The following is a 21,847-nucleotide window of genomic DNA, read 5'->3' as shown; positions in this document are numbered from 1 at the left end:
CTCAAGAATGTGGTATCTTCACTCTTGGAGGTTTCCTCAGTCTACACTTCTAATCTCTACTGTCAGTGCTGAAGTCTTAAAAGGACATCTTAGGATGCTCATTACATTGCTGGCATGTCTAATTGGCATATTTTGAAATGGAGGCAGTAAAACCTGTTCATAGTGTGCCAACTGGAGCAGAGTGCTCTGCTTCAGAAGCGATTCAGGTGGGAAACCAAACTGAAAAGTGTGTCATTTTTCTGGATGACCAGCTGCTTAATCAGTGCTAAGTGGTAGGCACTTGGGGGGTGAAAGAAATAGCATGGAAGTAGCATGGGTTTTGGGAGAAGTGTGACTGATGTAATCTGGTTGTTTGACTCTGTGGTGGCATTCTATTATGCACAGTAAAAACATGACATGTCGAAATTGCTGTCACAGTTTAACTGCTTTTACGGTTGCTTATGAAGCTGTCACGGTTGCAGATGGCTCTCAGCCCTGTGCTGCTCTTTGCTGGAGCGTCAGGATACTGATGTGCAATCGGAGTATATGCAGCTTTATTTTCTTGCCCCAGGAAAGCTTCCCCATGTCAGGACAGAGCTGGTGAGAAATGAGCTCTGTGAGACACCAACCAATGTACTTCCTTTCAAGTACTTAAAGCATTCTGAATGCCTCACTGGATGTTCTTTGCTGAGTGCATGCAAATCATATATTGAGGATTGCAGTAGGATGATGTCTGTAATCTAGAGTGCAGTTCAGCTGCAAGTAACATCACCTGATACCACCCAGAATTGGTATTAAATGCCCTGTTTTTCTTCCCATGCAGCATGTCATTTCTCATACAGTTGAACTCTTTCTCCAGAACTGTTTTGTCTTTGTGTGCTACAGGCTGACACCTTAAAAGAGAGGTATCAGAAGATCGGGGACACGAAGAGAAACACTCCAGTTGAAGTTCTCTGTGAGAACTTTCCAGGTAAAGTGCTGATGGGATCGCTGGAGTGCTGTTGGAGACGGGTGTACGTTGTTCACTATGATAGTTCTTAGCAGCTCTGGCAGAAAGTATTTCAGTGATGTACACATGTTACATAGTTCCTCAAGCAGGCAAACAACTGCGGCTGCTGCTAGGAGCTAGCAAGGCTAAGAGCTTGTGACTGTGGCATAACTCTTCCTACTGTGCAGGCTGGACAGTGCCCAAGTGCCCCATGTCCCTATTTTTCTTCCTTTCAGCAGAGGACCTTGATGTTTTCCCTCTCCCGGGTGACTGTGTTGTCTCTACTCATTTGGTAGGTGCTAAAAAAAGGTGCTAAAATTTTAGATGGTCAGCTTAGAAGATGGGATGATGTCACTGAATTCTACCTTCTAACAACGGCTTTAAGGAGAGCTTTATTAAAGGTGTCTTCAAGCAAAGCATGGCAGCTTTTTCTCCAGTTCAGCAGAAGTCCATCCCAGAGCTGAGGGGCAGAGTACAAAGTGAAAGCCCTCCCAGGGTACTGCGTAGCCTCCAAGGAGTGGTTTCTGTGTTTTGTGTACGAGGTGGAAAGCTTCACAACAGGCAGATTACCTAGGTTCCCACAGTCAGGCCCGTTCTTGTCGGAGCCATTATAGACTCACAGAATCATTAAGATTGGAAAAGACCTCTAAGATCATCTAGTACAACCATCAACCCGTCTCACCATGCCCACTAATCCGTGTCCATGGCTCTTTACAAGCATAAGGAGCACTAAGTCCAGAAGGAGCTGTTCACTCAAGTCATGCTTAATTCCCAGGCACATTTCCATCCCAAATCACCTAGTTCCAAGCAGAAAGGCATCAAGTTGGCTGTTGTTGTCTTTTGACCTCTTTCCCATTTCTTCCCTTCCCATCACTCCTTCCTCAGGGCTGTGTCAGGTCTGGGCTGAAGGGAGATGAGACAACTTCTTTCACACGCTTGCCTGAAACCTGTTGATCCTCCATCTTTCAAAGATAACAAGAGGAGGAGGAAATGACCTTTCTTCTCCTTTTGCCTCAGTGTGACAGACAAGCTGCCAACCATAGGCGTAGCTAAGCGTCACCAAGTAAAGCTGGTTTTATTTTTGTGAGTTAAAGGCACAGTCCTGTTCTGGTATAGAAATCTCTGTGGCTATTTTAAATGTCTCTGAGCAGGCGTATGCGTGAGCATCGTGTTGGCAGGCTCAGCAAACTGTCCTGTGTTGTAGTGTGTTTTAGTGTTTGTTTTTATACAAAGGTATAGAGTCCAACTTGCTGTGGAACTTGCTGGAGGTAGAGCAGCAGGTGTACTATTCCAGCATCGTTAGAGAAGTGTTTGGATCAGTTTGCATTGTGGGCTGCTGCTAAGGCAGTATTCTTTAAAGGAAAGCCAAGGTTAGCAGCAGCAGCCCAGACAATTCTCTCTGGATGATGCTCAGTTCAGCAACACAGGCCTTGTTTTATAGCAGCTCATTCAGAAGCTTCAGAATGAAAGCAAGCTATTGTTAGGTTTTGGGCAGGGCCAGAGGGCTCTAGAGAGCTGAGTGAGGTTCATCGAGCAGCAGGAGGCTGGGTAGGTCACAGGGGGTGATGGCCTGCTGGCTGTCCTCAGCTCCCATCGATCTGCCTGGCTGAACGTGGCAGAGCCTGGGCAATTCTGGGGATCTGCCCTTGGTCCAGCTTGGAGCACTGTTGTGCCTTGTGCCATGGAAAGGCCTTGCTGGAGTTAATTGAAAAGTGCCTTTCCAATGTGTGTGTGTATCACGTGCCATGCACCAAGAGGCTTTTAGGTGATGGAGCAACGCGTGGGCAGAGCTGATGCTGCTTCTTTTTTCCCCTTCTCCAACAGAGGAGATGGCCACATACCTCCGTTACGTTCGGCGATTAGACTTCTTTGAGAGACCAGACTATGACTACTTACGAACCATCTTCACAGAGCTGTTTGAGAAGAAAGGCTACACCTTTGACTACGCCTATGACTGGGTCGGCAGGCCAATCGTAAGTCCTTCCTGCATAATGCAGGGCCTTGCTGCATCCCCACCCAGCTCATGATTTGTTCCAGTAGTGCCAGTTAGTGCCAGTGAGCTCAGGATCAAAACAGTCCCTACTTCTCTGTAGCCAGCACAGACTCAGTGCAGTGAGAAGTCCTGGTGTTGTGTTAGGGGGTTCTCATGTGCCATGAATTATCCTAAGGGGCAGGTGCCCCTTGCCACCTCTTTGGGTTTGCTCTGGTGTGGCACGTTCAGTACTGACTTCCTCCTTTACAGCCACGAGCAGGACTAGATTTAATTTCCTCTATCCTAGCACATGATTTGAGACCTTTGGTAATCAATATCTGAAGGCATCCATCTTACAGCTGGAGCATATACTTGCTTCCTCAGCATTCAGTGATGGAAGATCTCCATAGCAGTTGAGTTGTCACAGAGAAATACAGGAGATGTGGGCAGGGCTCTGACAGGTGCTCAGAAAACAATACAAATCAAACCTGTTGTGATCTCTAAAGATCCCCAGGCTTACCCTGCTCCAGAGGCTGAGCCAGCTCTAAATATAGCAGAGCAACGTGGGAGTATCCAAGCTCCACTTAGCACCAGATGGAACATATCTGTGATCACAGTCGATCGCTTTTATTGTCAAAAGCCGTGTGCATCCAGGAAGACCTTGGCCAAAAGATACGTCACTGGGAAATCTGATAAAACATCTACAACTCTCCCATTGGCTGCCTGTCTGATCTGTGGCTGTGCTGCAGCCCATTGCTTTGTGTTGTTCTGCTGATAGCTGTCTTGCTAACAGCCACTCACTGTGCACCACCAGTGGCAAAGGGACCTGGAAATTAATGGTCACTTGTGCTGGATCAAATGCCTTCAGTGCTAAATGTGGTACCACTGCCAGTGACTTCCCATCCAACTATATTCAGCATTACCAGTGTTTTCTGTGCACAAAGCAGTTCATTTTAGTAAGAAATCATTCCCTTTGTGAATGATGATTTTTCTCTCATTTTTGTTTTATTACAAAGGCAATTGATAAAAAGCACCTTGTAAGACAAGCTTGCTATTGCTGACAACTGCAGTGGTTGCTATGGAGATTCTGATGTTGTGAACAAGGACTGTGACTTTGGTGAGAATAGAGCAGATGAAGCTTTAATTTTAACACGTCCTGTTTCTATGCAAGAGTGGTTTTTAAAAGCAACAAGACAATGAGCTAAGGAAAACAAGCCTTTATATTTTTGCAATTGCAGTAATCTTATTGTGGTGCGATCTGACACTTGTACAGAGATTCAGATGTATCTTCTAAATTCATTTTTCTACAAAGTGTTTGCTGCTGGTGTCCAGCAAGCGGTCAGATTACAGGGATCCCATAGCCCTTGCTGTAATCACCTGTGGTTGCTGCCAGTACCTTTGGGCAGCGTTTTGATGTCTTCCTGCACTGTCCGTGCATGATGGGAGCAGACCTGACAAGTGTGCTAATGAACATCTCATTTTCCAGCCTACTCCAGTGGGATCTGTTCACGTAGATTCCGGGACGTCTGCAATAACGAGAGACAGCCACGTCCACAGGGACCGACCATCGCAGCAGGCCCTGCGCAATCAGGTGCGTTGGCAGCACTGCCTTGCTTGGCATCTTTCTGAATTTCCCTGAATTTCTGAATTGCCAGTAGGGGTATTTGGGGCTGGTTCTTCTCTTGTTCGTGGCAAGCACATTTCTTGCTTAAATTAGGAAGACTTTGGTCTGAGCAAGCCTTTGTCAAAGCAACAACTGTCTGAAAGAGCAGCGGAATTCCCCCGGATTGAAAAAAGATGGAATTGAGTAAGATACGTGTGTCCCATGGATGTGCACAGCATCCAGCTCAGGGTGCCCTGGCCATGGCACTGCTGCTGCACAGCAGAAAGGACTGCCAGCACAGGGTCCTTTGGGGAGGCTGGGCATCGTGATCAGTTAAACTGCAAGGTTCTGAATTTCCCCGTTTTTTCTTTCTAGTGGTAATGTTGGTGTTGAGAATCTGGATTTTCTGTATTAGCAGAGGTGCTCAGAAGTTGAGTAGATCTCCAGCTGCCGGCTCCTAGCTGGAGCTGCTGATGCTCTTACTTCCCAGTGAGTGGTTCTGGGCTCACTCTGCTCCTCTAACTGCTGCGTGCTGTTCTGGCTCTGTGTCTGCTATTCCTGCGCCCACACAGCTCACGCAAGCTGGGGTTTGTGGGCACAGAATTGAGTGTGAGATACAATAACCTGTCTGGGCTCGACTCAACTTGTTCCATGCAGCTGAGCTTGGGGTGATTGAACACCTAATGTAGACTACATCTAAAGCCATCAGCTACAATCAGGATGAATATTCCTCATTAGAAGTGTTGCTTGTAGGAGGCTGCATTGTTTGGAGCATGTGCAGTACTGTTATTTATGCATGCTTATTAGTGTGGACTGGGTTGACAGTAGTAGTAAAATAATCTGCTTTAATATATTGCCTGATTAATGCATTTAACTCCGTTTTGGGTGGCAGTTTGTAGTTGTCTGCTCTGACAGCAGATCTTCACGCTGTGTACAATCCAGGTATCTTGTTTTCTTTGGATAGTGACACCTGGTTTCATTTTCAAGCATATTAGTTCACAGATTTTAGTACGTAGCACAGACAGCTGACTTAGTCCCAAAATATGATTTGGACAGCATTCAGTCTTTGTTCCTCTAAGCCTCTCAGTCTTAATCATAAGATCACCAAGGTTGGAAAAGACCTCTAAGATCATCCAGTTCAATCGTTCAGCCACCACCGATATATCCCACCAAACCATATCCCTCTGTGCAACATCTAACGTTTCTTGAACATCTCCAGGGACAGTGACACTACCTAGGCAGCCCGTTCCTGCACCTGAGCACTCTCTTGGAGAAGAAATACTTCCTAACATCCAACCTGAATCTCCCCCTGGCGCAAATGCAGGGCACCTTTTGTCATCTTTTTCTCCTAAAAATTATGCAGAATGTTCAGTTATTTAATAGAATGAATCAGAGGATGGCTTGTGTTGGAAGGCAGCTCAAGGATCCAGCCTCCCTTCTGCAGGCAGGGCTGCCAGCTACTAGAACAAATACTGGATCAGATTGTCCAGAGCCACATCCACCCTGGCCTTAAACAGCTTAGGGACAGGGCATCCACAGCCTGGTCTTGTCCCCAGCCTTAGCCCACCAGCTCTCCACCTGCTCCTGACTGTTCCTCAGAGGCAGCTCCTCACAGTCCATCCACTTCTTAACAGAGGGCATCTCCCTCACTCCTCCCACCTTGCCTGCTCTTTCTAAAAAGCTCATAGCCCTCCATCGTGGTATTCCAGTTGTGGGAATCATCCCCCCACGTTTCCACAATGGCAAAGTTCTCCAAGTGCACCACAGTTTCAACTCCCGCTTATTCCCCATGCTGCATGCATTGGTATGGAGGCACTTCAGCTGGGCTTTCAGAGGCACTGCCTTCCTGGAGGAGCCCTCCCACAAACCTCCAGGACAAATCTGAGTTGAGAGCATTCTCTGGCTCTTCTGTTTTTCAGCACTACACCACCTTCCCTCATCCCTCCAATTTAAAGCCCTCGCAGTGAGCCCACCCAGCTTGCTGCCCCTCCTGGTCAGTTGTGGCCCATCCCATAGTTTATTGCAGGTGTGTCCTAGATCATAGAAGTCAAAGAGCTGAATGTGACACACTCATACAGGCAGTCATTCAACTGGTCCATTCTCCTCCTGCCTGGATCCCGGTCTCCAACCAGGACCACCTGTGTTCCCAATCCTTTCAGCGTCTCCACAAGGGGCATAAAGACTTCTTTGACTTTTTTTCCTTTCCTGCTCGCAGCCTAGAGCAACCCAGCTTGAAAGTCCAGGAGGGGGCAGTAGTCCTCCGGCTTTATCCTACCCAACATCCTCTTCCCGATGTCCCGAATGCGGGCACCCAGCAGGCAGCAGTCCTCTCTAAAGAGCTTATCCGGATGTGTGCCTCGGTGCCTCTCAGCACAGAGCTTCAAATTACTAAGAGCCTTTGCCTTTATTTAGCAGCACCAGTCGTGACTCAGGCCCTCGGTTGGACCCTTTATTGTGATCACCACTTTCCATCACCAAGCCACTATCCATGCCTTCTTCTGTCTTCCACACCAGTGTCTTTTTTTATTATATACTTGAATCCAGAACCAAAAGGCAAAAATCTGGCTCTTGTGTCTTCCAGTGCCTTTCCTACAGAGTGCTTCTAGGCTTCCAGGCCGTGCTGTGTATTGATACCTAACCTGGCCAAGAAAACTGGCAGCATGGTGTTTTTGTAGGAAGAGGCTCTCAAGATATGTCCTTCACCAACCTTAAAAACTCCATTTAAATTCTCCAGTTGTTCTTAATCTTGTGACCTGCAGCAGCTGAAGAAGAACTTTGAGGGAAGTACTTCTCCAGTAACTCTTTTGAATGTTACCGAGTACAAAAGGGGAAAGCGGTGTCTCAGGTCAATGGACCAAACGTTTAACAAGAAGATTTACAGGCCTGCATGAAAGCACCTCTAGGGAAGCACTCCCTGTGAAGTGGGTTTGTTGACTGCTCAGGAGGAGCTGCACTGTGGGTCACTTGGGGACGGACCCAGAGGTCACTCACAGAGGAAATGATAGTGCTTGTTTTATGGCATGCAAGCAGACTGCTTTTCTGTTCTGCTTCCTTCTGCAAATGCTCTCATTCCAGTTCGGTGGCCATCTGCTAGTTACATCGTACAAGTACACAGGAAGATTTTGGAGTCATCCTGTGTGGACCTGATGACAGCCCTCTCTTTTCCCAGCCACACAGCAGCACAGTGCAGCACGGTTCCCTGGCTGCAGGGAATGGCTGCATCCAGTAACACATCCGTGCCCTCAGTAGCATCATGCTGTACTCCATTCTCTGCTGTTGCCATTCGGTCTGCCACACATCTGCCTGCCTGTCCTGTGCTTCCCAGCCTTGGCAATAAGTTCCCTTGGCTGGTTGTTGGGTTTGGCTGCACAGAGGGGCTTGTTGCCCTCAGGGGAACACTGGGTGTGCTGTCATCAGTGATCAGGATGAGCTGTAAGCAACCTCATGTGCAAGTGCACAGTGGTTCTTCTGATAAATCAAATTCTAATAATTTCCTTGTATAAAATTTGCATCTACCGGGGACGAAGAAGTCAGCAGAAGTTTCTTGTTTGCTGCGCTTTTCTGCAGAAAAACAAAATCCACCTTTGTTCCTTCCAGCTGGAGTGATGTGGATATTTGCTTCTACAGGTGTGGAACTAGCTCTAAGCGAAATGAAATGTGGCTTTGATTTGTGTCAACAATAGAGTTAAAAGATGAGTACTTTAGGGAGGTCAGGCTTGTGTATCCAGACTTGCTGCTGTGTTCAGGGCTCTTGTGAAGGACCTGGCAGACAGAGTGAAAGATGCTGCCAGCATGGTTGTTGCTGTCCTGAAGCATGCAAAGCTGTGTGCAGAAGTAACTTCCTGGGATAGATGTGAGCTTTCTTGTTTATCAACTAGAGAAGAAATGCACTCCAGCAGTGGGTAGAGCTGAAGAAAGGTATGGTTAACACTTAGCAAAGGGAAAGTGTAGCTTAGCTGAATGTCTAAATGCCTTGGTGTTTTGCAAGAAAAACCTACAGAGAAACAAAACTGACTAACTCACTAACAGCCACCCTCTCATTTCTTCACCTCATTCACCTTTTGCCCTCTCTTCTCCTTCTCTCCCACTTCTGGACTTGGAGCAGGCATCATCCGATCGCCGAGGAGAGTGGGAGATCCAGCCCAGCCGGCAGACCAATACCTCGTACCTGACATCTCATCTGGCTGCAGATCGGCACGGAGGATCAGTGCAGGTACCTGCTCCTCCATGTCAGAATCTGTGTGTCAGTGAATTGCAGTTACACCTGCCAGTGTGAGACCAAATGCTTGGGAAAAGCCAAATGCTGAAACATTCAGAGATAAGGAGGAACTGGTGTATGGACAGCTCTGATGTCAAGAGCAGACAGTAAGTGGGAGAATTCAGCTCTCAGGAACTACAGAGTGGCATTGCCGTAGGTGCTGGGAATAGTTTACTTGTGCAAAGTCAGCAGGAGCAATGACTGCCCATGAACTCTGCCAGAGTAGCTGCAGCAATAAAGCAGTCCTAGTCTGAATGTCAGCATGAGGGTCGTGTCCACCTGGGCAGCTTACAAGCGTGTGGCTTTGTGCCCTTCATCCCTGGTGGTTAGTGGCAGTGCCACCTGCAACAGAGCAATAGTGGGTTCTCCAGAACATTACCTGCTCCTGTGGAACAGCTGCCAGCAGCCAGGGATCTGGGCAGTTATTACCCCTGTGATGGAAGTGTTAAAGTAAGTAAATTGCTTTGGGACGAGGATGTAATTCCAAAAAGTGTGGAAGGGCTGAGCTGGAGGCACCTGTCTGCCACTCTACTCACACAAGGCAGACGAGTCTCTCCAGATGGCTGCTGCAAACAGGGAACATGAAGTAGAAACTTCTTTCTCCCACAGAAGACAGGAGCAGGCAGAAATTATTTCACAGACTTCCCATTCCTACAGTATTTCTTGTTGAGATGGTTGGAGATGCATCAGATGGAACCGTGCTGTGGGGGGAGCTTTGTTAATGGGGAACGTGTCTGTGTTTCAGGTGGTTAGCTCGACCAATGGGGAGCTGAACGTGGACGACCCAACAGGGGCACACTCCAACGCACCGATAACAGCGCAGGCAGAGGTGGAAGTTGTGGAGGAAGCTAAGTACGTTCACTTTACAAACAGGCTTTCCACTGGTGTGGTCATTAATCCTCCTCTTGTGAAACAAGTGGGGTTGTCTACCCATGGGGAAGTACTCAATGCTCATGTCCCATGCCCTTTTCCTGCATATTGCTGCTTTTGTGCATGGTGCCTTCAGTGCTGCTGCTGCTTCTTTTTACACTTGTTGTGGCTGGAGAACTCAGAGCATGTGTTGCAAAATATATGGTAGCACGAGTATTAAAGTAACTTGAATAGATTGCAGGAATCTCCAGAAGGAAAATTCTGTTCACTCACGCTGAGAGTGTAGGAGTAGCTTGAGCACAACTCAGTGAATAAACTGTTGGTCTGAAAGTTAACACTTCATCTGTGGCTGCAATAAGTTAATGCCTAGCATCCGGAGTGGTATGACAGTAATCCTTTCAGGTACTTGGGGTTTTCTCTGTGAGTTCTCTCGGTTCAGCTCAGTGGAACCTGAGAGAGAAACCAGTAACAGCCTTTCTGTCACGGAGACCTCTCGTCTGTAGCTTGTGGCGAAGAGTGAGAAGCGACATGCATAGTTGCTGCTTTGACCATTTTGGCCTCCATTGCACACGTGCTGCATCTGGCACCATCATGTCACCTTTTGCATGATCCTCAGCACAGGACCTTCTTGCTGCCCCTGAACTAGAGCAGGACCGCAGCAGGTCGCAGGGTAATCCCTATTTCCTCGTACAAGGGGGGAAGTGGGCCCCAGATTTGCCCCCAGGCTGGTCAGTGCTGGGACACTGCCCGAGTGCCTGCCTGTGGTTACACTTGGTGTGGCTTGTCTCAACCCTCTGCTAGGAATGAAGGAAAATGGGGAGATGTGAGAAAGGATGGAAATGGCCCTGAAGAATCCATCAGCTTTTCCGCCTTGTCACTGTTGTGCTGAAGGTCTTTTGCTGTCTGTCCTTCAGAAAGCACTTTTGTGATCTTTCTTGCTGAGAGCTGGGCACGATCCTGGCAGTGATATGTGCAAGCAGTGGATGCGCTTTCTCCTCCCAGCCAAAGGAGTGAGCCATGGTTTTGGCACAGGGCTTCTCCTAGAGCGTGGCGGGGAGGGCAGGTCTTGAGGAGCTGCTTACAGAGTGGGCAGCATTCCTCTTATATTCGGATGGTGGGGCCTGCAGAGACCACAGGTGTGGTGTCACAGGCTGTGTCTTGGTCAGGATGACTGAAGTAGGGCCTCCCAGGTATGTGGCTTGGGGCAGATGACCACCCCCGCAGCTCGTGTAGAGGGGTGCATCAAGACAGATGCTGCCCAAGCTGAACCTGGTCATTTGTTTTGTCCCTCCCAGACTCTGTTTGTGTGGTTCAGAATTGGTTTTGGAGGGTTTCAGTGGCCACTGTGAAGCAGAGCACAGGCTGCTGTGTACCAACGGGTCTGGGGGCTCTTGCTGTAGTTCCTTGCTTCATTTCTCTCGTGCCACAGGGCGGGCTGCCTTCATCTTTCCTTGCATCTGTGATCATAAATTCCCTCGGTTATGAGGAGAGCAAAGGATTTTTACTTAAAAGACTGATTTGCTCTGAAGCAGTCCAAAAAGGGCTAGAACTAGCTGGATTTGGGGCTCTGTATTTTGAGACAAGATGCAACACTGGGAAGGTCTTTCCTCCTGGCCAGCAGAGGAACTGTGTACATGCTTCTGCTTTGGGATCTCCTGGGGACATGCTGAACAGTGGGTCACAGACAGAGGTCCATGAGCTGGTCCTTCTGCTGTTGGAGCTGCAGGGGATAGAGCAGTCTCCTGTGTGGTGGCCCAGAATTCCTCTGTGATCCCAGGCCCCAGAAGGTGTCTCCCTGAGCCTACGACCATGGAGAAAACATGCAGTGTTTGTCTGAGGCCTCACAACACTGGAACATGTGGCAATTCTCAGCGGCACCGTGGCAAGGGCAGAGGTGGTATGAGGGCTGGAGCGGGTGGGGGCAGGCATGGATGTGTGTCTGCCAGTCTGCACTGCATGTTTGCATGGCTGCAGTGACATGCTTTCATCCCACCTCTGTGAACTAATTGCTCTTTCTTCCTTTCTGTGTTTTTTCTCTACACTCTCTGTAGCTGCCTGAAAATGCTCAACTTGTGGTGAGTCCCTCTCTCCAGTCCACATGCAAGGGGGAGCGGACCAGACTAGACCGGGGTTGGCAAAATCCAACCAACCAAACCATAGGCACAAGCTCAATGCCAACCCAGGGCTGTTTTGGTTTAGGACCCTGCTGAGAGCCCCTAGGGGAGGGTGTGGGCTGTGTCTGAGGGGCCATGCGAGGCCTGGCAATCAGACGGATGGTTGAACCCATCCGTGCAAAAGACAAATTCTGATCCTTTTCTATTTGGCTTACCATCTCCCCCAAACTGTTATGACCATGAGCAGATGATGTCTAATGGAGCTGGGCAGACTCGGGAGCAGGCTTGCCAAACATCTTGCAGGACTTCCTCACACAGATCATTATGAAGGGAAAACCCTGCCCTGGTGTGTAGGGGAGGGAGCAGTCACTTCCTGGGAGAGATCCTACAGAGAAGCACAAGCAGGGCCTGCATTGTTAGTGGGGGTATAAAGCAGTGCCATACATTAGTGACAGGCACCCAGCTAGAGCCATGGCCTGGCAGGGCAGCTGAGAGATGGCTGCTTTGCCAGCAACAGACTGAGGACTGGGGGAGCACTGCAGGTGAGCTGGTTCTCTGGGTGAGCCTGTCCAACCCAGCAGTTTGGGATCAGCATCACTCCAGGCCCAGCTCCAGTGTACGTACTGTCGGCCAGGCTCTCAAAGCTGCAGTCCTGGCCCCGAGGAGGCTGTGAGATGCTCCCTCTCTCCTTACCCCTTCTGTGGCCGGGGCCGTGATGCACCTGGCACTGCAAAGGGCTGAGCTGAGACTCCAGTGTCTCCTTGAGGCCCAGGCAGCACCCTGGGGTGGGTGGGAACCCCGCGGTTGGAACCCCGCAGAGAGAGGTGGGGTGACATCGCTGTGGGTCAGGAATGTCTGTGCTTGATGAGAGCCTGACCCGCCTCTGCCCTGCTCTCCATAGGCATTGCCTCCGATACCTCTGGCATCTCTGGCTTCTCTGTATGTCGTAGTCTGGGGCTGTTCTCTTGGGCATTGTCTGCATGCACAGAGATCACATTCTGTAGTTGTCAGCCTGCCTTATCCTTTCGTTTTGGTGTTCTGCCTCTGCCTGTCTGACCTGCCAGGACTTCCTTTCCTGAACCCTTCCCCAGACCTCTGAGTAACACCCTAAAAAGACATGAGTCTCAAGGGACCACAGCCAAAAGTAGCCAGCTCCGTCTGTACAGTGCCCAAGGAAACGAGCGCTTCTCAGCCCTCTTCTCTCCTTACCATCTGCATGTGAAATCATAACTTGTGCATTGTCATCATCTCCCCATAACCATCCCCTCCCTTACTTACATCGCCCACATCCTAAAGGAAAGTGGCTGCCATGGGAGAGAAATGCTGCTGTAGGTTAAACCCAGAGAGGGCGGCAGGAGAACTGGGGTGATAAAGTGCACGACCAGCTCTGGAGCAGGGGGTGGCAGTGCTGGTAGCGTGCAGGAGCCTGCTCTGGGTGCAGAAAGTTTCAGAGCATGCTGCCAGTGTCAGAGGAGGTCCTGGGGATGGAGTGCTCCCAGCTGATAGGTCGCTCTGGGCCTGTGTTTCTGGAAGGACCAGCATGTTGTGTTTTTTCTCAGCTCGCCTCCCAACCAGGCCCGCTAGGAGTGCCTAAGAGGAGCCCAAAGCCAAATTGTGACGTTACGCGTCCGCTGGCAGTACGTCTGCAGCAGCGTGCCGTGGGCAGTTGCCCTCCTGCTGATGTGGCTTTGAGCTCTGTGTGTCACAGGGCTGCAGTCTCCCAGCAGTAGGTGCTGGCACACTTGGCTCACATGGTGGTGTTGGCTTCCGTGGCTTCTGCAGCCCGAGTTAAAGGCTCGTGCCTCAGGGACAGGCTCCTCTGGGGTGAAGGAGAGCGTGAATCTGTTCCCCCAGCTCTGAGGAGCATAGTGCTGACATCTCAGAGCTGTGGTGATGCTGCTGAAAGCAACTGGGAGGTGTCGTCACAGTGTTTTCGAAGGATTTGGGTCTGGTTGTTGGTTAAAGAAGCTCACAGGAAAAAGTGGTGTTTGCGTTATTAAAATATTGTTATTAAAATGTTTGCAATTCTTATTATTGCAAATTTATTAACTGCTGCTTAGCTTCACTCTGTTCTGCAGCCTGGAGAGGTGGGCTGTCCGAGTGCTAGGAAGACAAAGATCCATAGCTCAGGAGCGGAACTTGCACAGAACTAACACGTTTCTCCTGAGCAGAGGGCTCCTGGCGGCAGCTGAGGGTGGGAAATGCCCAGTCCCTCTGTAGGAAGGCAGCAGGGCTAGGAAGCCTGGATGCAGTGCAGTGCCACCAGTGAAACCGCCTCTGCCGGAGGTTCAGCTGCGCTGAGCATTTTTCTCCCCACCTCAGTTTCCACTCTCCATCCCTTTGCTTCTTCTAATCCCTGGGTGCTGTGCATCTCCCTCGCTTTAGCAGAGGGGAGAAGCAGGCATTCTGCACCGAGTGACGCTTTGTCAAAGGTGGAAGCTCTGGTTATCGTGAAAGGTTCAGTAAAGGAACCTGGTCCCTGATCCGAGATCTCTTTGGCACCTGTCTTTTTAGAGAGCGCTGTTGAGCCCGCGTGCCTTGTCGCTGGGGAGCGCAGCCAGGGCTGGCTGACCTCGTGCCCTCCGGGCTTCCCCCAGGGTCTGGCCTTGTGGCTCCTTGTCCCATTGCTCCCCACATGGCTCCTGGTGTTCCCGTGCTGGTTGAGCCTCTAGAGGAGGGGAGGGCCGTGCTGTGCCGTCTGCCAGCAGCGCTCAGCCCCTGGCCCGTCGCTCTGGGGCACGTCAGCCGTTCTCGCGCCGCCGCCCTTGCGGGCAGGTCCCCGGGCCGGGGCCGGGCACACGGAGCGGCTGGTGCATGTTGGGGTGTGCAGTGGGTCTGCACGGGGCTGACTGGCCTTGTTCTTTGTGCTCCAGGTGCTGCTGCTTCTTTAAGAGGAAACGGAAGAAGACGGCTCAGCGTCACAAGTGACCGGTGCCTCCTGGGCCTTGCAGGAACACCAGCTGCACCTGCGGCTCCTGCCCTGGCTAACTGGAAGGGGCTTCTCTTTAGGGGGAGGAGGAGGCGTAGGAGGAAGAGAAAAAACAAAACAAACAAAACAAAACAAAACAAAAAAGTGACATTTGAAACCAAAAAGAGAAGAAAATGTTCCAAAACAAACCACTCTGGGGTGGATCTGCTGAATGATCTCCCTCGTTCACTCCAAGCCTGATGCTCCTTTTGGGACCAGGACTGTGGCTGGCTCAGGTCTTGGTCGCCCCGGGAGGGGGGCTGGCTGGCTGACCCTCCTTCCCGTTGTTTACGGCGAAGGCATCGTTCACGCAAACCTGAGGACTGTGCTTAGTTCCTGCTCATTTTACCCCCCACCTCCTTCCCCTGCGCTCTCCGCTCCTCCGCCCTCCTCCCTCCTTAATTAAGAAAAGAAACACCGTAGGCTCAGTTGGCTCTCGAGAGGGCAGGAGGATGCGGTCAGGGCGAGAGAGCTGCGTGGGAGAAGGGCCTGACTGCTGCAGCAGTGTGGCACAGGTTCCCTTTTAGGCTCCTTGGGAACAGTTACACTGTAATGTGCAAGCTGTGAGAAATTCGCAATCTACTGTTCCAGTTAGGTATCCTGGCTCCCCTTGACACCTCCCTCCTCTGGCGGTAACAGAGCAATGTGGATTGTTTTAAAGAAACTGACGTCGTTGCACTTTTTATTATTTTTAGCATTACAGATGCACATTGTATCTGTGGATTTCTGCGTGGACCAGTGGTGCCAGCGCAGACAGACATTCAGCTGGGAACGCGGTGGGGTGCAGAGTGCCCTCGAGTGGGGATGTTGACGACATCCGCACAACCCTTGTGCCAGTTTGGGGTTCCCGGAGCCCTCCTCGGGCCGTGCGCTGAGGAAAGCATACTTGAATTTTCAATCACCCTTTCCGTCTGCCAGTGAATGTCCCCACCATGGTTTCCTACACCGTGCCTGACCCGAGCAGCCCGCAGACGGGCAGCGGCCGCTGTCGGCAGCAGGGAGAGGCGGATTGGGGTTAACGTAACAGGGACCCGGTGCTTCCCAGAGCGCAGGCCGGGCAAGCACACAGCCTTCCCCAGCCCTCCGCAGGGGTGGTTGTGAACACACACCTTCTGCGGGGAAGCGTGAGGAGCGAAGCTTCCTGGCAGAGTGGCGACCCTTCACTGCCTTAATACTGATTTCATCTCCAGATGGTCGGATGGCTTTGGCTGGAATAGCCTTGAGGTCCTCCCTGCGAGCAGCCACCCCGCAGGGAAGCCACGGTTCGCACGCGGGCCGAACACAGAGCTAGCGGTGCCACGGCTTGAGTCCTGCTGCCACGCTTCTGAACTCGGAGGAGGCTGAGGCTGCTCCTGGACATGGTGGGGCTGTGGCAAGCTCAGGCAGTTCTGGGGGAGTTTGTGAATAAATAGATGCTCGTGCTTTGTGTTTCAACGTGTGCCACCTGACTGCGCTGGGACCGTCTGCTTGAGGGACTTCACTAGCCATAAACACAGGGCTGCGCTCCCCGGGGACTGGAGAGGGAGGAGAGGGAGAGACGAGACCTCGCGGCCTGTTGTAAGCGACGAGCAGTAGGCTTGGGCTTGTGCTGTGGCACCTCCAGGAGCTGTGGCTCCCGTCCTCAGTAGATGCAGGCCAAGGGGCAAGGCATCACCCTGAGCGGGGTGCCCCTGGGCTCACTCCTCGTGCTCCCCTGAAGCAGGTGTGCAGTCAGCATGGGGAGGCATTGCTCCTGTGCCAGGATCCCTCCGGGCCGTCCTTAGCCATCTCTGCCTCTTGATGCCTTACCCGCCGGAGCGCGGCTCTGAGCGTGGCCACACCTGCTCTCCCCAGTGGCCCCTTGCCCTGCAGCCTGGCTCACTCCTTGCTTGCACACCCTCCAGAAGCTGCGTGCACCCTCGTTCTCACTCTGCAAAGTGCTTTCCTCGGGGTGCACCATGGGCTGGGGCAGGAAGGGACCATCCATCTCCTGCACGCAAGTGCCGGAGCACTTTGTCCTCTCTTCCCCTCCTGCTGGAGGATGGACAGGGACCGGCCATGTCTCACCCTCCCTGTTCTGACCTCTGCTGCCTCTCTGCAGTCCCACGTCTCTGGCACAGGCGTTCCCCCCTGCTGTAGGAAACCATGGTTTGGCGTCTTGCAGGGGGAAAGGGGCACAGGCGCTCCCTGGGAGCGGCCGTGTCACTGCAGGTGGAGCCGGGCCTCAAGACACTTCTGTTGCTGCCCTCCCAAGCCCCACTAAGTGCCTGTCACCAGAACTCGATTCCTTCTGCATCTCCTGCCGTGTGTGGTCATTCCTCGCTGCATCCGCCCAGGAGCAGCTTGTAGTTGCAGCATATGTAAGTGTTTGCAGGGTGAGGGAGGGCGGGGGGAAGAAGGGGCCATCTCAGTGGTTTCTGTTCTTAATTTTTTTTTTTAAGTGAATGTATTTGATTGTTTAGAAACTTTCCTGACCTTGTTTTTAAGTGGGTTGGTTGGAAAGCTGTTTCACCACGACCTGCTCTGCTTATCTCTGGAGATACGATGTTCTTTTAATCCTATGATCATGTGTTTGTAGGGGAGGACTGTCCCCCCCACGGCATGCTGGTAATGCTCACTTGTACCAAGCCCTCTTGCACTATAATCGTACGTTGGACTCTTCAACAGGGCAAAGATGGTGGGTTTTTGTGTTTGGGTGGTTTTTTCAAAAAAAAAAAGGAAAAAAAGCAAGGTAACAGCAAGTCCTGCACTTGAGAATCCACTGTCCCAGGGACTGGGAGGTGATGAGAGCCGAGCCGGGCTGAGCCAGCTGTGTGCCGGGAAGCAGGCAGTGCTCCCAGCCCAGAGAGCAGTCCTGACCTCGCCGGGAGAGCCGGGGTGCGTGGGGTGGGGGGACGGCCGGCAGCAGCCCGCCAACCGTGCGATGCAGTCTTCTGAGGTGTCAAGTGAGAGGGTTTTTTTGTTTGTTTGTTTGTTTTTTTCAATAAAACATTGCACTGCTGCATTGTTCTCCATGAAGAGACGTATTTATTTTCCCCCTCCCCCAAAACACTGCTTCCTTACAGGACACTTTATTTTCCTCTGCTTCTCTTGGGCTCTCTTGGTGACCCACCCCTCTCATGGACCATGCTTTGTGCTTCACAGCCACGGACAGCTCAGCCCCACAGGAGTGGTGGCAGCCATTTCTTCTCTCCCTGTGCCCACACATTCCCTCCTTGGGCTGGGGTGCACTTTGACACTGGTGCTCTCCAGCATCTTCATCAGTGACACAGGTGAGTGCACCCTGAGCGGGGGGGCGAGGGGGGGGGGTCAGCCTGGAGAAGAGAAGGCTGTGGGGAGAGCTCACTGCGGCCTTGTGCTACTAGAGGGGAGCTTGCAAGCAGGAGGGAGAGCGACTCTACACAGTGTAATCAGTGATCCGAGGGGGAACGGCTTTAAAATAAAGGAGGGGAGATGTTGGGAAGATATTCTTCCATCAGAGGGCGCTGAGCTGAGACGCGAGGAGGACGTCGTTAACCCAGAGGCGCTGTGGGTGCCCCCTCCCCGGAGGCGCCAATGCCACGGGCGGGCCCCGGGCAGCACGCGCGGGGGGCGGGGCGGGGCGGGGGTCCGTCGTTCCCCGGCGCAGCCGACAGAAGAGCGACCACCGCCCGCTCGGAAACTCCGCCCCGCTTCCGCCCGCTCCTATTGGCCGTGCCCGCTCTGAGCCCGCCCCCCGCTCGAGGCCGCCGCGCCCCGTGCCCGCTGCCGATTGGTCGCGCCTCCTCCGGGCGACGTGGCGGCATCCCTACGGCTCCGGGACACCCCCCCCCGCCTCCCGCCGCCGTTGGTCGCGCCCGGGCGTCGCGCGCGGAGGGGCCGGGAGCGCACCACCTCCGGCCGGAGGGGGGGGCGGCGGGGAGGGGCCGGATGCAGGCGGCGCGGCGGGCGCTGCGGCCGAGCTGCGAGCGGCGGAGGATGAAGGCTTTGTTGGCGGCGGCGGCGCTGAGCGCGGCGCTCCTGCTGCTGCTGCCCGCCGCCTCGAGGGCCGACGAGCGCAAGAAGGGCCCCAAGGTCACGGCCAAGGTCGGTGGGGGCGGCCGGGACGGGCCCGGGGGATTCGGCGACCGCGGGCCGGGCGGGGCCGGGGACCCGCGCGAACGGGAAGGCCGCGGCTGACGGCCCCCCAACCCCCCGCCCCAAAGGTGTTCTTCGACCTCCGCCTGGGCGAGGAGGACGTGGGGCGCGTCGTCATCGGGCTCTTCGGCAAGACGGTGCCCAAGACGGTGGAGAACTTCGTGGCTTTGGCCACCGGGGAGGTGAGGGCCGGGCCGGGCCGGGGCGCCGCGCGATACCGCGGCTCTCCCTGCGGGTGACCGCACTGTCCCTGCAGAAAGGGTTCGGCTTCAAGGGCAGCAAGTTCCACCGCGTCATCAAGGACTTCATGATCCAGGGAGGGGACTTCACCCGCGGGGACGGCACCGGAGGTACGGCGGCTCGGGGGGGGGAGGTGGGGTAGGGGGGGTGGTCTCGCAGCGCGGTGCTCGAATGGGCTCACGTCCGCCCGTCCCGGTGTATTTCCACAAGTGCTACGCGGCCCTTTTCTCTCTTTTCAGGGAAGAGCATCTATGGGGACCGCTTCCCTGACGAGAACTTCAAGCTGAAGCACTATGGCCCGGGCTGGGTGAGCATGGCCAACGCCGGCAAGGACACCAACGGCTCCCAGTTCTTCATCACCACGGTGAAGACGCCGTGGCTGGATGGCAAGCATGTGGTGTTCGGCAAAGTGCTGGAGGGCATGGTAAGGGGGTGAGAGGTGGGGAGGGGAGCTGCTGTGCAGCCACTGTTCCACTCACACCGCTGCTCTCCCCAGGACGTGGTGAGGAAGGTGGAGAGCACCAAGACAGACAGCCGGGACAAGCCCCTGAAGGATGTCACCATTGTCGACTGTGGCACCATCGAAGTGGAGAAGCCCTTCGCCATCGCCAAGGAGTGACCTGTCCCAGCGGGCTGGAGCTGCGGCGGGGCCCAGCGCCGTGGAAACCGGCCCCCCCACGGGCTGCAGGCCGCCCTGCTGCCCCCTGTGCATACCCCAGCGTCCACAGTGGTATCCCAGGGCGTGGGCAGCTGCTGAGTCCCCATTCCCAGCCCTTGCTGCTCCCAGGGGGCAGGACGGGGCCGTCCTCTCCTGCCCAACACTTCTTTTATAAGAAGCACATGCACCAATAAATGTGACCAATGTGTTTTTTATAGACTTGCCTCTGTGCTGCTCTCTCAAGGGGTCTCAGCCCAATTTCTCCCTCTCCCGTCTCAGAGCAGCCCTCAGGCTAGCCCTGCATTTACTTGGCAGAAACACAGAGCCAGCTTTGGGCAGTATAACCACAGTGGTTTATTGCACTGAAGCCCAAACGAGGAGGGGTTTTTCCAGTGTGGGTTCAGCCTCTGGCAGCTCTTACAGCAACACCATTGCAGGGCGGGGGCTGGCAGAGCTCCGAACCAAGGCATGTGGTAGCAGAGAATGCCGCTGCAGCTCCCAGCTGGGCTTTTCCCACCTCCTGTGGATGGTTTTACTGCCAGGATCCTCGGTGTGACACCACTGTTGTAGGTGGTGGGTGTGCTCAGGAGCCCAGCTGCCCCCCGGGCACAGCTGTGCAGGGGAAGCAGTGCCGTGGAGCATAGAGGCCCTGGAGCACCCCACTCAGCACAGCGTTGGGGAGCGCGTCTGCAGGGAGAGACAGGAGTGCAGCTTTGTGAAGCCCAGCAGCACAGAGCCGTGCAGACTGCAGGGCCGCTCCCATCCCATCCTTACCCGCGTCTGGTGGCTGTGCGTAGGGGTCAGTGTAGAAGCCAAGGACAGGCTGCTGGGAGGGCGGGTGGCTGACACTGGAGGAGAGGGATGTCAGAGCCCGGCGGCCCTTGACCTGCTCCCAAGCCCTGGGAAACCCCACAGACTCACGCTGGGCTGCAGCACTTGGGATCCTGCTGGCAGCATCGCACCTTCAGGAAGTCCAGCACATCCTGGGGCAGCTCCTTGTTGTGGCACAAGACGCCCTGGGATGGGGATGGGGGGGTGGGTATGGGCACCCATGGGGTACAGGTGCTGCCACCAGCCCCCCCGTGCCTCACCTGGATATAGAGTTCCAGGCCCTGCCGGCGCTGCTCCAGCACCTTGGGCACCCAGTTGGGAACACGCCGTGGGGGGAAGTCAGGCACTTTGCAGTTCTTCTTGATCTGGGGCAGAGGGGGGGGTGGGGGTGGGGGGGTATGGGCGCCTCGGCCACCACTGTGGGTCCCCAGGGGAGGCCCCTGGCTGCAGACCCCCTGCCCCGCTGGCCCCAGGTCCTCACCCTCTTGTGCAGTGCCTGGAATTCACTGTAGCGCTTTGCCACCGTGTGCCGCCGACCATTGCACAGCACTTCCACCAGGAACACCTGCACCTCCTCATCTTCACCTTCATCCTCCCCGGGCAGGAGCCCCAAACTGCCCCGTGGGACAGACAGGACCCTCCCCCCCCCCCCCCAACCCCAGGGCAGGGCAGGAGCAACGGGGTTGAGGGGACCCACAGCCCCCCCCCCTTGGCCCCTTCATCAGGGTCCCCAAAGCCTCTGGAGAACGTGGGACCACCACCACACGGGGCAGAAAGGGACCGTTGTCCCCAAGGAAAGGTGGGGACCCTTGGGGACGGGCAGGGACCTCCACCACCGCCCCACGCCCCTCACCGTGTGTGCCCTCTCGGGGCCGCGCGCCGTCACCTCGGGCTCCGCTGCGGGGATGGAGACTGCGATCATCGCCCACCGCCGCAGCACCGCAGGGCCACCCCGACCCGCCCTGGCTGCCGGGCGAGCCCTGGAGCTCTGCAGCCCGAAGGTAGCACAGGGATAAGAGGAAAGGAAAGTGGGAAGTCAGCACAAGCGTGCTTTTCCCCTTTTTTTTTTTTTTCTTTCTGTCGCCTGTAGCTGTCGGTATCAGTTTTGATCAGCGCTGCTGCAGCCAGAGCCGGGGCCGAGAGGCGGCCCCTGTTATCACCAGGACAGGGGAGCATCGCAGCCTCCTGCGGAGCAGCTCCAGCCCCAAGGCTGAGCTCAGTCCAGAAACACCAGCCAGGCCTTAACGAGAGAGCCCGGGCTTAATCAACAG

The 21,847-nt window shown here is 53.9% G+C and overlaps 3 protein-coding genes across 5 annotated transcripts in view; 2 read left to right on the top strand and 1 right to left on the bottom strand.

Annotated features, from left to right (window-relative positions):
* Positions 1 to 14,904, top strand: part of CSNK1G1 (casein kinase 1 gamma 1) — an 82,904-nt gene extending 68,000 nt beyond the window's left edge. Inside the window, exons 9-15 of one of the 3 annotated variants that reach the window (XM_065733703.1) lie at positions 865 to 949; positions 2,792 to 2,940; positions 4,426 to 4,530; positions 8,648 to 8,755; positions 9,546 to 9,652; positions 11,722 to 11,745; positions 14,658 to 14,904. In XM_065733703.1, coding sequence (XP_065589775.1) covers positions 865 to 949; positions 2,792 to 2,940; positions 4,426 to 4,530; positions 8,648 to 8,755; positions 9,546 to 9,652; positions 11,722 to 11,745; positions 14,658 to 14,712 — 633 coding nt within the window. In that variant the 3' untranslated portion in view covers positions 14,713 to 14,904. Of the gene's footprint in view, positions 1 to 864; positions 950 to 2,791; positions 2,941 to 4,425; positions 4,531 to 8,644; positions 8,756 to 9,545; positions 9,653 to 11,721; positions 11,746 to 14,657 lie in introns of all 3 variants that reach the window. The other 2 variants (XM_065733705.1, XM_065733704.1) reach the window with 2 other exon arrangements.
* Positions 14,905 to 18,630: 3,726 nt separating this feature from the next.
* On the top strand, positions 18,631 to 19,960 carry PPIB (peptidylprolyl isomerase B). The gene is made up of 5 exons (XM_065733706.1): positions 18,631 to 18,796; positions 18,916 to 19,029; positions 19,104 to 19,197; positions 19,327 to 19,511; positions 19,584 to 19,960. Exons 1-5 carry the CDS (start codon positions 18,641 to 18,643, stop codon positions 19,704 to 19,706), a joined length of 672 nt encoding a protein of 223 aa, XP_065589778.1. The 5' UTR covers positions 18,631 to 18,640; the 3' UTR covers positions 19,707 to 19,960.
* A 13-nt stretch (positions 19,961 to 19,973) lies between these two features.
* On the bottom strand, positions 19,974 to 21,508 carry SNX22 (sorting nexin 22). The gene is made up of 6 exons (XM_065733709.1): positions 21,430 to 21,508; positions 21,058 to 21,141; positions 20,837 to 20,941; positions 20,667 to 20,761; positions 20,520 to 20,593; positions 19,974 to 20,432 (listed from the first exon to the last, which is right to left on the bottom strand). Exons 1-6 carry the CDS (start codon positions 21,496 to 21,498, stop codon positions 20,329 to 20,331), a joined length of 531 nt encoding a protein of 176 aa, XP_065589781.1. The 5' UTR covers positions 21,499 to 21,508; the 3' UTR covers positions 19,974 to 20,328.
* Positions 21,509 to 21,847: the final 339 nt, after the last annotated feature.

Source organism: Cyrtonyx montezumae, unplaced genomic scaffold, assembly GCF_038088225.1.
Source record: "Cyrtonyx montezumae isolate F1298 unplaced genomic scaffold, pur_monq_1.0 scaffold_17, whole genome shotgun sequence".
Taxonomy (NCBI): domain Eukaryota; kingdom Metazoa; phylum Chordata; class Aves; order Galliformes; family Odontophoridae; genus Cyrtonyx; species Cyrtonyx montezumae.
The sequence above is the reverse complement of the archived record's forward strand: the minus strand, read 5'-3'. Positions and strand labels throughout refer to the sequence as shown.

What these genes read in the sequence shown, in the direction of transcription:
- PPIB (XM_065733706.1), top strand. Translation starts at nt 18,641, where the DNA reads ATGCAGGCGGCGCGGCGGGCGCTGCGGCCGAGCTGCGAGCGGCGGAGG. An exon ending in GCCCCAAGGTCACGGCCAAG is followed by an intron (nt 18,797 to 18,915) that starts GTCGGTGGGGGC and finishes CCCGCCCCAAAG; the next exon opens with GTGTTCTTCGACCTCCGCCT. An exon ending in TGGCTTTGGCCACCGGGGAG is followed by an intron (nt 19,030 to 19,103) that starts GTGAGGGCCGGG and finishes CTGTCCCTGCAG; the next exon opens with AAAGGGTTCGGCTTCAAGGG.
- SNX22 (XM_065733709.1), bottom strand. Translation starts at nt 21,498, where the DNA reads ATGATCGCAGTCTCCATCCCCGCAGCGGAGCCCGAGGTGACGGCGCGC. An exon ending in GCCCCGAGAGGGCACACACG is followed by an intron (nt 21,142 to 21,429) that starts GTGAGGGGCGTG and finishes GAGGAGGTGCAG; the next exon opens with GTGTTCCTGGTGGAAGTGCT. An exon ending in TCCAGGCACTGCACAAGAGG is followed by an intron (nt 20,942 to 21,057) that starts GTGAGGACCTGG and finishes CCTCTGCCCCAG; the next exon opens with ATCAAGAAGAACTGCAAAGT.